At 42.4% G+C, this 13,955-nt stretch overlaps 1 protein-coding gene across 2 annotated transcripts in view; it reads left to right on the plus strand.

The window, feature by feature from the left end:
* The window catches only part of LOC138750563 (microtubule-actin cross-linking factor 1-like), a 32,868-nt gene that overhangs the window by 10,628 nt on the left and 8,285 nt on the right, over positions 1 to 13,955 (plus strand). The window contains exons 2-7 of one of the 2 annotated variants that reach the window (XM_069912665.1): positions 83 to 292; positions 4,477 to 4,705; positions 4,920 to 5,236; positions 6,095 to 6,262; positions 8,888 to 9,011; positions 10,517 to 10,612. In XM_069912665.1, the coding sequence (XP_069768766.1) occupies positions 83 to 292; positions 4,477 to 4,705; positions 4,920 to 5,236; positions 6,095 to 6,262; positions 8,888 to 9,011; positions 10,517 to 10,612 (1,144 nt within the window). The remainder of the gene's footprint in view (positions 1 to 82; positions 293 to 4,476; positions 4,706 to 4,919; positions 5,237 to 6,094; positions 6,263 to 8,887; positions 9,012 to 10,516; positions 10,613 to 13,955) is intronic. The other variant, XM_069912666.1, reaches the window with a different exon arrangement.

The following is a 13,955-nucleotide window of genomic DNA, read 5'->3' on the forward strand; positions in this document are numbered from 1 at the left end:
TTGCAAATAGATGAGGGAATATGGAATTGCTGCCAGGAAAGTACAACACGTCTTCAAACTAACAGGATTTTGCAATTTGTAGGAAACAACAGAAGGTCACCTACAAAAACATAAGAAGACAGTAGGTGATCTTCTGAAATGGTTGGCAGTCGAGGGTCACTATGGAGTTCATATCACCGAAGACGAATTCTACGCATTAGGTGATGGTTTCCAGATGGAGGAAGAGGACGATGCGATGGGGTCATTTGCTGAGATGGGCGAAAGACTGAATGACCACCAGCAAGGCCTGAAGGTATGAACACTTCCAGGTGTTTTGGATAAGTGTATATTCGAACAATTGTAAAAATATTTTGGATTGGACTTTTCATCAGAACCTCTGATCAGTACAGATTTGATGAAAGGCGACTGACTAAATTTCACTTAAATAATGACTACCACAATTTCCAAATAATGTTGAATTGAATTTTGACGATCTTCTCCCAATCCTATTCAAAGATCTAGCAGATCCTCTTTCTAACTCAGTCCTACTTTCTGTTCTTTGCTCTGGCCCAGTCACGCAAGTGATGAGAGATGACGGGAATATGATTAACTCACTAGTGAAGGGGCAGTGATTGACGATGGTCACAGAGGCCCTTCACTAACAATCTCACCATGGCAGCTTCTTAACAAAAACTCTTCACCTCAGTAATGCTGTATTCTCAGATAATGTGGATCTTGATGTTGTAAAGGGAAGAACCTCCTCCCCTATTTTGATAACTCCAGCACCCACTCATGTGATTAACTCTTTATAACCCATTGAATGGGCCATGCAAGCTATTCACAACCAAAAAGGGTTGAGGAAGCATACACCACCGGAATGAATTCTGGCGTAGCAACGTCACTGTTCGTCCACTCAACCAGGCCAGATCCTTGTGCAGATCTAGGGATTGGTTTGGAAAAGAGAGTGAGTAAGGCTACACCCCCTCACTACCACAATTTTCCTGTTGTTGAGGCAACTGTTGGTGACAGCAGGAGCAGAAAGATTCATCCCATGTTTCTCCAGGGGCTCCCTCAATTCTGATGTGTGGTAGCACCATTGTGCTAAATGGGATAGATTCAGAATAAATTGACAGCTGGAATCACAGTGGCCAAAGGTACGATGGGCCTTTAACATTTGCAGCAGGAAAGTGTTACTTACCATCGTTAGTTCTCCCATTACAACCAAGACAAGTCATCACCATGGTTTAATAGGGAATGCAGATGCACATGAGGTGCCAGACTGATAATCTTACAACACTGGACAGTGGGCAGGCAATGCAGAAAAAAAAATAACATTCCAAAGACAGAATTAACCGCTGATGAAATTTGAGCTCTGTCGTCCTTCCGGCTGGGTCATGAACAGTAAACAGGAAAAGAGGGACCAAGGGTCTCCTCATTCTCAGTGGTGGTAGGCCTCAGCTTCTGAATAACAATGTTGGGGTTAAGACACTTTCTAGCATGTTCCATCTGGTTCTTCCGACACCATCACAGAAATCACTTTCACCCTATTTGATTTACTTAGGAACACCAAGTGCAGCAGACAAATAGGACCAGACTCCATCACATTCGAAGTACTGGAGAAGTTCAGTCTAGATTTTTTTGTACCTCTTGTCACAGTTGATCCACTGACATCCTTCTGACAAAGTGGCAAATTCTTCAGGTATCTGGTCCATCTACCAAAAGCAGGACAAAGCCATACTTTATTTAATCAGCTGCCCGATGGAAAGTGTGGCGCACACACTGTGACATAAAGTGGCATTGTTCACCAATAACCTGCATAATGGTACTTCAATTGGGTTTTGTCACATGACTCCAGGTCTCCTTCTCACTGTGGTCCTAACATGGACCAGCCACTTTGAGTACTGTGATAACTAAAACAGATCAGAGGCTACCTGTCAAGCAGTAGGTGGCGAACCTTTGCTCCGCACTTGACTGGATGAGCACAATTCCCAAAGGGCCCAAGGACCTCAACAGCAGAGCAAAGCAGTTGGCTTGATTAGCCCTCCATTCATTCTCTCCACTGAGGTAGTCCTGTATTCTATCAACGGAGTGAACGACATCTACTCGACTCCAAGAATATGTCCAAAGAGGAGCCTTCTGACATGGAGAGGGACGTGCATTAGGTCCGTAGGAACATTACTACCTGCTGATTCCCCTCCACACTCCTCTCCCTTCTAACTGGGAAAGATATTGCCGTTCGTTCAGTTTGGGCCCTGGCAGGGACACCTGCATCTTGAAGCACTAATGTGAAAATGATAATTACCCAGAATGTTTTCACTCAAATGGGGATAGATTTTCATGTTTGTCATTCCTTAATATGCAGTGCTCAAGTCAGATTTTCATCGTTAAAAAAGAGCAAAGATCTTTAAACATTTACCAATTGATGTTATCTTCTTTTCGTAAAGCATTGCTTAACATGTATGCAAATTATTGCCCTGTGTGTGCTTGACAGCCTGGTTTGTTTTGGAATAAGGCGACTTGAATAAAGTCTTGTCAAGTCCAAAGGATGTTGAACAAAATGGTAAAGATAAATACAATAAAGTCACCGTTATGTCTCTGTGTGGGAGGCTTCTTAAATAGCAGAAGTAAAATCTCTTCTGCTATTTGAATCTTGCATCTTCTTAGAGATGCAAGATTCAAATAGCAGAAGAGATTTTACTTATTGATGCCTTCCACCATGCCAGGAAATGTTCATACTCAAATAGACATGCACCCCACATTGGTGCACGACATTTACGACAGTGAGAAGGGTGTGTTATCTCGTCAGGATCATGTGAACTCTTTTGTAACTTCCTAGGAATACACCCTTCTCACTGTGGTAACCGTCGTGCACTACTGGGGGGCACCTATACATGAGTATGAGTGTGAACAGTTTCCTGAGATGGTGGAAGGCATCAGTAAGTAAACTCCCTTCTGTTATTTGAATCTTGCATCTTTAAGTTATTTAAGAATCCTCCCAGGTAACACGGAGACAGAACATGTTGGCAGTGGTCGGTCTGAGAGAACAAGAATAAAACTATAAAATGGATTGGAAGTGACTGAAATCTGAAGGGGAAGAAGAGAAAAAGTACACCTGGAAATGAATGGCTGGTGCAACAGCAGTTCACCCAGTGATGGACGGGAGGCTGAAGACATGGTTGAATCGTTTAAAACGTTTCAGCAGATGTACAATTTAGCAGTGAAAAGCTATTTTAAAAATGCAACAGCGAGGAGAAGGTTAGTTCTATACATGTCTGGACAGGGGAGCCAGGCCGTGACTTATTTAATAGCTGAGAGCTTACGGGGTGGAGAAAAATGATCCAGAGCAGATATTTGCAAAGGTTGTTTCTCACCTTGAACTCAGCTCTAATCCTAGACTTGAATGCAATGAATTTCAAGGTTTTGTGTAAGAGACTGATGAGACTGTTACTAACTTCCTTATTACACCAAAAATTAATGCTGCAAAATGCAGATGGAAGGATATAGAGGAAAGATTAGCTGATCCACTAATATGCCCATCCTGAAGTGCAAAAGTCTCTTCTAGGGAAGGATAGCTTGAAATTGGCCAAAGACTCTGACACAGCCAGAGTCTTCAAAGCCACGAGGACGCAAATGAAATCCCTATCAATGCAGATCCACCCACAGCAAAGAGAAGGAAGGGTTGATGCTATAAAAAATACAATCAGAAAAGTGCCACCCCCAGGACCTGTAGGAAGGGCAGCGGACAACACCCCTCCGTGACCAAAATGATTGCCCCGCATACGGTTCTGAATGTGGAGCCTACGGCATAGCAAACCACTGGGCGAAGATGTGCAAGTCTGGCGTGAAGGAAACAGTGATACCAGTGAAGAAAAAAGACAAGAAGATCCACCATCTCTTAAAAATGTTGACACACTCATATACATAGACATCCACCCCACAGTTACTTCAGTGAGAAGGGTGCATTCTTACACAGTTACAAACTAGTTCACATTCTCCTGACTAGATCACAGTCACCTCTCGTTAGATTTCACGTGTTCTCTTTTACATCATGAAAGAATATTAAATCCCTGAATTGAAAGTTAAGGATGAGATCATTCAAATGACAAAAGTTTAATGTGCTTAAGTTTAAATAAAAGTAAGTCTGTTTGACAGGGAAGGGACTGTGTACAAATACTGAAGGAGAGGATTTATTTTCTTGTCAGTCAAATTAAATATGGAATATATTCTACTCCATCTCAGCAGGATTCATCCTTTGACACAAGCAAAGAATTGTAGATCAAGGTAGTTGATTAAACCTCCGAAAGCATAAAACCATTTAGATTTCTGGACTTGAAGTATGTTTCCTGTGTGTATTTAAGGGTGTTTTGGTACCCTGATTTTAATAAATTGGGAAACTTGAATATTTTATTTCAATTGCAAATGCAATAAATAGAAACCTTACCTCCCCCAAGACAACTTGGAGCAATAAAAATGAACCTAGGATTGTTTCTTTTCTAGGAACATCGCCAAAAGTTGTCCCAGAAAGAGCAAGAGTTGGTTTTGGCCATAGAGGCAGCTCAGACTTTCCTGGAACAAAATGTCCAGGACCCTTTGCGAGACGAGGAAGTTGCACTGCAGGAGAACTTGAATGTCTTGATGGAGGAGTACGAATCCGCTTTATCAAGTGCAGATTCTCAATTAAACGTGATTGAGGATCTGCATCTAGAACTGCAGAAGTTCCGAAAAGGTGAGGGAAAGTATTCATTTATTTTCCAGATTACTATAAAATACTATTTACTGAGAGTTAAAAAGAATTCTAAGTAAGACAACTGAAAGCTACATGTGGTTTGGAATAACCCCAACTTGTAATTATTACAGGATCCTGTCAATGTGTCAAAGTCTATATAATCTGGTATTATTTGATCATTTTGATTATTTCACCATTATATTCCTTTAAACAGATCATGATGAATTTGAAACATTAATGATTCATTCAGAAAAGGAACTACAAAAAATAAAAGCTGAGGAATTTGACTCCACGTCATTGACATTCAAACTTAAGAAGCAGAAATTCCTCTTCAATGATTTTCAGTTTCTCAAAGGGGATCTAAGATACCTCAGACGATCTTGGAAAAGTCTCTTCGATGCTGCCTTTCTCTTTGAAATCAGGAATGCAATTGAAAGCTACAAGATCCCAATTGATCCTGATGCCATAAGCCAACGTGTGGAGGAGACGGTTGAAAGCGCCGATGCTCGCTTCAACGCACTTCGATCAGAAGTATGACATATCTCCTTTTTTTTGACTAATAGCATTTAAACTCCAATTTTACTTTAGATCAGTAACATGAGAGCATTTTGATAGACTGAGCAACTTGTGTAAGTTTTAGTCTTATAAGAGTGGCTCTGGAAAAGGTTTGCGGCTGTGATTAATAATACCCATGAAGAACAGGAACAATGATCAAATCTTTCCAGTATTGTGGAGCTCTCTTGGTGGCCAAACTCACTCGAGTTGGACAGAGACCACTGCAGAAAATAAGTCATGAACTCATTTCCTTTTAATAAAATCAAATGTCGAACAGATCATAATTGGTGAAGATTTTCCAGACTGGCCTCCCACGTGCATTTGTCACTGAACACGGTGTAATGTGTCCAATCCACAAAGGTCACCTCGCTGGCTCAGTATGTCCTAAACCCAAGGGTTAGGCTTGAATGGCATAACAGAAATGCAGTGTTCGGCTGGAACAAGCCCAGCCCCAAAAGAATTTCTGTCTAATCTTCACTGACACACTAAATTTGTGAAGGTTTTCAATGCTTCTGATATATTCCTGACCATCAGTTTATTTTGAAAGCAAACTCAAAATATTAATTAAAAGATTTATTGACATAACAAGAAAATGGAACAGTACGGCAGGGTAACAGGCATTTCACATTTGGTGAGGAGTGAACATTGCCTTTTTGTCTGTGACCCTCAAAAAACTTGATGCAGGGAACAAAAAAATGATAGTTGGCATAAGTAATGGACCAGTAATGTATCGCTTGACCCATTTTGGATCGATTGGACACTCGATATTTGATCGCATCACAAAATCGTACATTTTAAAAATCCACATACTCATTCATTTCTTTCACTCTATAGTGCATTGGACTTGGAATCCGTCTTAGCACCAAGGTATTTGAACAATGGCAAGAGAAGGCAGATGAGCTGCGTTTGTGGCTAGAGAGAGTAGAAAGAGAAAGACGAATGGTTCAGCTGGAGGCCATCCCTAATCCAGAAATCTTGCAGCAAGAACTTGAAAATATCATGGTAAATTAAAGTTGTTATTTCATAAATCACTGTGTAATGTTGCTTATTCTAATTTACGAGTAGAATGATGAATGCTTTGAAATAATGATAATGTGCACATCCAATAACAGTGGTTAAGGCCACATGGGAGGTTGTAAGTTTGGCACCTGAAATAGGAAGTTGAGCTCCATTCATTCCAACTTGATCAGGTTTTAATGGGAGCCTGATGAAGATCCAACAGCCAATTTGCTTCCAGATGGTGGGGGCGAGATTGGAAACTGTAACAAAGAAGCCAAACAGTTCTGCTCTCATTGTGTGTCTATTTTCAGTATGGGTTTCCTCAGACCTTATCCATGTTTAATGGGGGCCTAAGAAAATGGTGGCAGAATTTTGGACGACCTCCAAGATTATAACAGCAGAGCAAAAAATCTCAGCAAATCATTAATGGGATCATCAGGTGCAGAGACGATAACTCCATAGATGGGGGTTTCAGGAACAGGTGAAGGGGGGTGGGAGGAAAGTGGTGATTTGGAGCACATTTGGAGGTAAGATTTGTTTGCAAAGTGGCAGAGATTGATTTATTCCAAAGAAGTATTCGAACCATAGAACCTTACAATATTACAGAACAGAAACAGGCCCCTTTGGCCCTTCTTGTCTGTTCCAAACCCTTTTTCTGCCGAGGCCCTCTGACGCACCTAGTCCATAGCCCTCCATACCTCTCCCATCCATGTACCAGTCCAAATTCTTTTCAAATTAAAAATTGAGCCCACAGTCACCACTTCAACGGACAGCTTGTTCCACTCTCCCACCTCTTCACTCTGTGTGAAGACGTTCTCCCTCATGTTCCCCCTAAATTTATCCCCTTCACCCTTATCCCATGTCCTCTGGTTTGTATTTCACTTGCTCTCAGTGGAACAAGCCTACCTATATTTACTCTGTCCTCCACATCATTTTAAATCTCTCTCTCAATTCTTCCCTCATTCTACACTCCAGGGAATAAAATCATAACCTGTTTAACCTTTTCCTACAACTCTGCTCCTGACGTCCAGGCCACATCCAAGTCAATCTCTGCACAATTGCCATCCTTCCTGCAGTTAGGTGATCCAAACTGCACACAATAATCCAAATTGTGTCTCACCAATGAAAATTATACTTTATCCTTTGATTGATCAAGGTCAATGTGCCAAAAGTTCTCTTTGCAACCCTATCCACATGTGACACCATTTTCAGAGAATGAGGTGTCTGTATTCCCAGATCCGTCTGTTCTATCATACTCCTCACTGCCCGACTGGTTACCATGTATGTCCTTTCTTGGCTTGTCCTTCCAAAATGCAACACCTCACACTCATCTGCATTAAATTCCATTTGTCAGCCCATGTTTCCAGCTGGTCCTGATCCCTCTTCAAGCTTTGAAAACCTTCTTTAGTGTCCACAACACCTGCAAGCTTACTCATCCAATTTACCCCATTATCATCCACATAGCCTTCCTGGTTTCTTTCTTGAGGTTTTTTCTTGCATTTTCTATACTCTTCAAGCACCTCATTTGCTCTGTGATGTCTATACCTGCTGCACACCTCTCTTCTTCCAAACCAGATTCCTAAGCCTGCTAATCTTGACAGGAACATGCAAAGTCTGTACTCTCCAAATTTCACCTTTGTAGGTCTTCCACTCACCCCGCACATACTTTTCCAGGTCAACACCTTCTCATTCCTTTCTAATTTCCTCAAATTGGCCTTTCTCCAATTTAAAATCTCAACCCGAGTCCCAGACCTATCCTTTTCTATCATTAACGAAACTAATGGCATCATGTTGACTGGAGTTGATGTTTGAGGAATTGGAATTTGCATCAGAAAGACAAATCAGAAAGTTTTGCTTTATTGAGGTGGAGGGCATTTCTGGTCTTGCAGTCAGAGAAAAATCGGACCATTTATTGCAATAATGGCCTGGGATTGATGGTCATGGAGAAAAGCTGTGGGCCATTAAGTGCTCGAGAGAATAGGAGTTGCAAACGGGTCAGATTGCTGAGGGAGAACACATATTTACCTTTGAAGGATGATGGATTGGGGAGAGGGGTCATCTGGAGTAAAAGTAGACAGGCAGAAAAACGCTAATGCAGAATAACCCTCTGCAGCCAAATCTATGTCCATTAGTGGTGAAAATCCAAATGAGTTCTTCAGCATTATTTTATCAATGCTGATGTAAATCTAAGCATCAGAACATTTTTAAATATTTTCTTGTGACCTTGATGGTTTGCAAGGGGACTTCAGGGCCGGTCAAGAGATGTAGACAAGATAAAGATGATGAGCTCAACAGAATCAGAAAATGCTCAAACATCAGGCGTATTAAATACCTCGAAGCATTAATGAGTAATGAGTAATGATCAATAGAAAGTTTGATCTGGTTGTTTGAGAAAATTCCAATATCCTGTGGTTATTGGGTCCTTGAAAATGTTCGCCTCCTCACCCCAAAGCAGGCCAGAGAGTTGTTGGTATTTATGATAATTTATAGAATCGCCTTCACAGGCTGTTTATCTCCTTGACCCAAAGACAATATCGAAATTAACCAAGGCATCGGCAAATCTAAGATATACAGAAATAAATATTAATTTTATTGTGAATGAGTCATTGTGTCATTTTGAAATCACAGGTTCTTCAGGGAGAAATTTCTGAACATGAAGATGGTGTCGAAAAGTTACAGGAGGCAGCAAAGTGCCTGCTGAATTTGAGCAATGACGTTGTTCCAAATATAGTCCAGCTTCGAAAGACCACAGGTACCATTTCAACATTTGATGTTTAGATCAAAAGGTGGTTCTCTAATTCCAACAAATACAAGTGATGCTTCCAGCTGGTAAATTAGACATTTTCAAATTGTGCAAATTACCAGTGGGGACCCACCAACCTCTTTGAACCATTCTAAAATATTTCTTGCAATTGATTGGATTTCAAATGTTGAATCATCTTTACCTAGCACGTCATAAATAGGCTATCATTTCATAAACAGCTCTGAAAATGACCATTTACTAAAGAACTGTGCACACTTCAATGTTTGAATAAAATGCAGTATTTAAGAAAGTTCAATCGAACTTTCTCCACTGAATTGTGGTCAGTGATTCAGACTCGTAGGCCAGAATCGCAATAGTATTGCAAAATGTGTGTTTATTGAATGAAATTTCTGCTCGAGTGGTGCATCTTAGAAGTGTTGGGTCTTATAAAATTGTTGCATTAAAGGTACTGAATTGAGAACCATATTTGGAGCGTTGGAAATGAAAATGGCGGCAAATGGGAATTCTTGCAGTGAATTCGTTGAAAGTGATGCTCTGCGATTATTTAATAAAGCAGCCAGGCTCCAGTCATGCATACTTGTCCGTGGCTCATCAATTAAAGAGAAGATTGAATGATTGGAAACCAGACAACTTCCAATCACAGAAACAAGACTGGAAATAGGAAACATATGTTAAAATATGCCAGCAAGGCGGTGAAGTCACGAGCTCCATCGAAATGTTAATGTTGCTTTTCTTTTTTCCAGATGCTCTATCAGCTCATTTATTTTTATACATTTTTGTTTCCTTTCCTAAACCTCAGAAATTCTATATTTTCCGTTTGTCTTGTTGATCAGTTATTAATAGAAATAGAGGGTATGTAGAAATGGTAGAAGGTTAAGCAGCGGCCATTTACCAAGTGTGAACATCTGGCAAACATGCAGCCAAGGAAGTGTTTAGGGCTGTGATGTCTCAAAGACCCCCCAATGAGAGGGGATTTCTCATGCTGTGCTGGGAGGGCACTGAAGATCCATGCATCTGAGCACCTGAAGGGCGGGATACAGTTCTGGTGAGAACGGTTGCAGCTGCTCTCAGAGTCTTCTCTATTCAGCAGGGTATTCTTTGTTGTTCCTGCTCCTCCCCGGCCCCAGCTCCCCCCCACTTCACCTGCTCCTCTCGATGAGTAAAAGGCCTTGAAGTCAACATGTTTTCAACAGAGTTGCACAACTGTCCCTCTCTTTCTCTCTCCATTTTCTTTTGCAAATGTCCCTTCCTTTTCACTGTTCTTCATTTCACTTGTCTGCTATTTCACGTTGATTCCCTCCAAACTTTTTTCATTCCTTGCTCACCTTTTCTCTCGTCATCTTCTGTTCTGCATTGCTTTAAATATTACTAAACCCACAGTTCTCTCTCCAAACCAAAAAAATGTGTTTGTTGGGAAGAAAACACCGGAAACATGGTAAATCTTTGAAGACATTTTTAAATGTATGTGTAACAGAACCTTGTGTTCATTTTAGCTACCATCGAACAGAGATTCCAGCGTTTGCGTCAGGAAACATCAGAGCAGAAGAGGACGTTGGAACGGACAAATGTCCAAGTGGAAGATCTTGAAGGTTTACTTTTACCTGGCACTTCTCACCACTGCGATTTTGGAAATGTTTTATTTCTGGATTGATGAAGCAGGATCGTTGACCTAGTTGAGAAACATTGCTATTTTGCACACATAACTGGTCCCTAATAGCAATGCAGGAATGACCAGATGATGTTGATTGCAAGATAAATCTTGGCTGAGACAATTACAGTCCAGATACAGGACATCTCGGCCCCTCGAGTCCACACCGATTTAAGTGGGCTACTCTAGCCCCACTTACCCACTCCCTGTCCATAACCCTCCAATCCCCTCACATCCAGGCAGCTATCCAACTTGTTCTGAAATGACACAGGAAGTTACATCCCAGACCCTGGCACCAATCTGTTTCCTTAATCGTATCCACAGAATCGACAATTTGTCATCCTGACCATCGAATCCCCTATAACTATTACCCTCCTCTTCCTTTCCCTACCCTTTTGGGCAACAGAGGTTGACCTTGTGCCAGAGATACAGCCACTGATTCCTTCCCCAGCCTGAATGCTCCTCAAGGAGGTGTACCATTTGTTGAGTGCTTCAGTCACAGGTGCCCCCTCCTGTATCTGTCTCTTCCCTTTCCCCTCTCCTAACTGGAACCCACTGATCCTCCTCCTGTGGCCCTGTTGAGACCACCTGGCTATAGCTCCTATCTATGATGGCCTCACTCTCACTGACCAGGTCGAGGTCATTGAGCTGCAGCTCCAATTCCCTAACACGGTCCCTGAGATGCTGCAGCTCAGTACACCTAGTGCAATCGTGGATGTCCAGGAGGTCGAAGACTCCAGGACCTTTCACATCTGACACTGAAAAGAGCAAACTGCTCTCACACTCAACCCTTCTCTCTTCCCCCTCACCTTAGAAAGAGAAAATAACAAAAAAAATATAGTCTTACCTTAATCTAGATACACTCGACCTCAGCCTCTACTCGCTGAACCCTCTCGAGCCAAAGCCTCGAAACCCCACTCTTTCACCAGGCCACTACTCACTGGGCCACTCCTCGCTGGCCTCTCCTTTGCATTTCCCTCCTTTTATCGGCCTTGACCAATTAAACCTGTCACTCTCAACTCGCTCCACCTCCGAACACTGCCCAAACTCTGGTCTCCGCCTCCTCCGACTCACTGCTCGAACCGACTAGGCCCGAGGCCGGGTAAAGAACAGAATTTATTGTACGATAGAATCTTGTATGTTCTTTAAAAACCATATAGGATGTGGTTTAAGGTCTCATCCAAAGCAATTGCATCCACTCATGCAATTTGATTTCACTACTTCCCCAATGTGCCATTTAGAAATGCACAGAATGACGTGGATGTTGCTTCTCTTCACCATCTGAAACAAGTAAATGGGTTCTTACTATCAAAGCTTCTGCCTCGCATGATCGAAGTTTGAAAAAGATCAAAGCTGGTGCATAGTTTCATGCATCCACAAGTGTATAAAAAATGGGTTGTGGCAAATCATCGGCAATTATCCATGCCTGCTGCATCCAGGCATATTTGAAGATTGGAGCACGACTGCAACGCCATGTCAACTGTGGCGGATTAACTACCACTCCAGGCTGAGCTTTAGTAAAGCCCCCCTAACCTTGCCTCCCTGCCCCACTCTTTGCTGAATCGAATAAAGTGACATTAAGTTACTTTAAATAACATATTAGGGGTCTCCAAAGTGGTCGATATCGACCCTTGGTGAAGGGGTGGGGGGGTGGGTTGGAGAGGCAGCAGCGTGACCCATATGTGTGGGGGGGGGGTGAGACAGCAGCACCACTCACGTGGGCAAGGAGGGAGATAGACGGCAGCGCGACTCGGGTGGATTGGAGAATGGTAAATAGAGTCCCCTTGTTTAAAAAAGGTAATAGGGAGAATCTTGGGAATTAGGGTTAGTCTTACATTATTGGTGAGTAAACTAATGGAAGGGATTCTTAAGGATGGGATCTATGAAGATCTGGAGAAATACACTCTACTCAAGGATAGTCAGCATGTCTTTGTGAAGGCAAGCTTGGGCCTCACAAATCTAACTCAGTCTTTGGAGGAGGTTACAAAAGAAATTAATGAGGGTACGGTGATAGATGAGGTCTACGAGGATTTTAGCAAGGCGTCTGAGAAGGTCGGTCACAGGAGACTCCTTCGGAAAGTCCTGAGTCATGGGATGAGCGAAAAATTACCTGCATGAAATAAAAGCTGTCATGTCGGAAGAAAGCAGAGTGTCGTAGTGGAATGAAAGTATTCTGCCTGGAGGTTGGTGCCGCAGGGATCTGTTCTGCGACCCGTGCTCTTTGTGATTTTCATGTCACCTGGATGAAGAGGCGGATGGATAGGTCAGTAAGTTTGCGGATGTCACGGAGGTTGGTTTGGAGGAGTTGTGGATGGAGATGAAGGCTGTTAAAGGTTACAAAATGATGAAGGTGGGATGCAGAGTTAGGCAGAAAAGTGGTGGATGGATTTCAATCCAGATAACTGAGAGTTGATGCATTTTGGAAGGACAAACCAGAAGGCTGAGTCCAGAGTTAATGGTCAGTTACTTAAGAGTGTGGATGAACAGAGGAACCTTGGGTTGCAAATCTACACATTTCTCAAGGTTGCCGCACAGTTTGATAGGAGAGTGAAGAAGGATTATGGTGTGCTGAGATTCCTTCATAGGTGGTTTGAATTCAGGAGTAGAGTTGTCATGTTGCAAATTTATAAATCTTTGGTATGACTCACTTAGAATATTATGTTCAGTTCTGGTCACCTCATTATAGGAAGGAGAGGGGACAGAGGAGATTTACCAGGATGCTGCCTGGATTGGGAAACAATTCTCATGAGGCAAGGTTCGCAGAGCTGGAGTGTAGAAGGATTAGAGGAGACGTGATAGAGGTCTACAAGATCTTCGACATCCTCCCGTGAATTCAGGGACCAGAACACTACGTAATATTCCAAATGCGGCGAACCAAAATTTTATACAGCTGTAACTTGACTCACCAACTTTTACACTCAGTTCCCCAAATCATGAAGTCCAGCAGGCTGGATGTTTTTTTACAATCCTCTCCACCATGTTGTCTCTTTCAGGGTGCAGAGAGCGTTCAGCTCAAAATCCTTCTCTCCATCAATGCTAGAAAGGATATATTGTAGACTTTCCCTTGCATTTGACCTCCCCCCCTCCCAAATCCAGCACCTCACTCAGGGGAGGGAGAGGGGAAGAGGAGGGAGAGGGGAAGGAGAGGGAGAGGAAAAGAGAGGGAGGGAGTGTTGTCGAGGAAGGGGGAGGGATATAGTGAGAGGGTGAAGGGAAGAGGAAAAAGAGAGAGAGTGGGGAAGGAGAGTTGTCAAGGAAGGCGGTGGGATAGAGGGAGAGAGGGT

This window comes from Narcine bancroftii, unplaced genomic scaffold (genome assembly GCF_036971445.1).
Source record: "Narcine bancroftii isolate sNarBan1 unplaced genomic scaffold, sNarBan1.hap1 Scaffold_166, whole genome shotgun sequence".
In the NCBI taxonomy this organism is placed as follows: Eukaryota; Metazoa; Chordata; class Chondrichthyes; order Torpediniformes; family Narcinidae; genus Narcine; species Narcine bancroftii.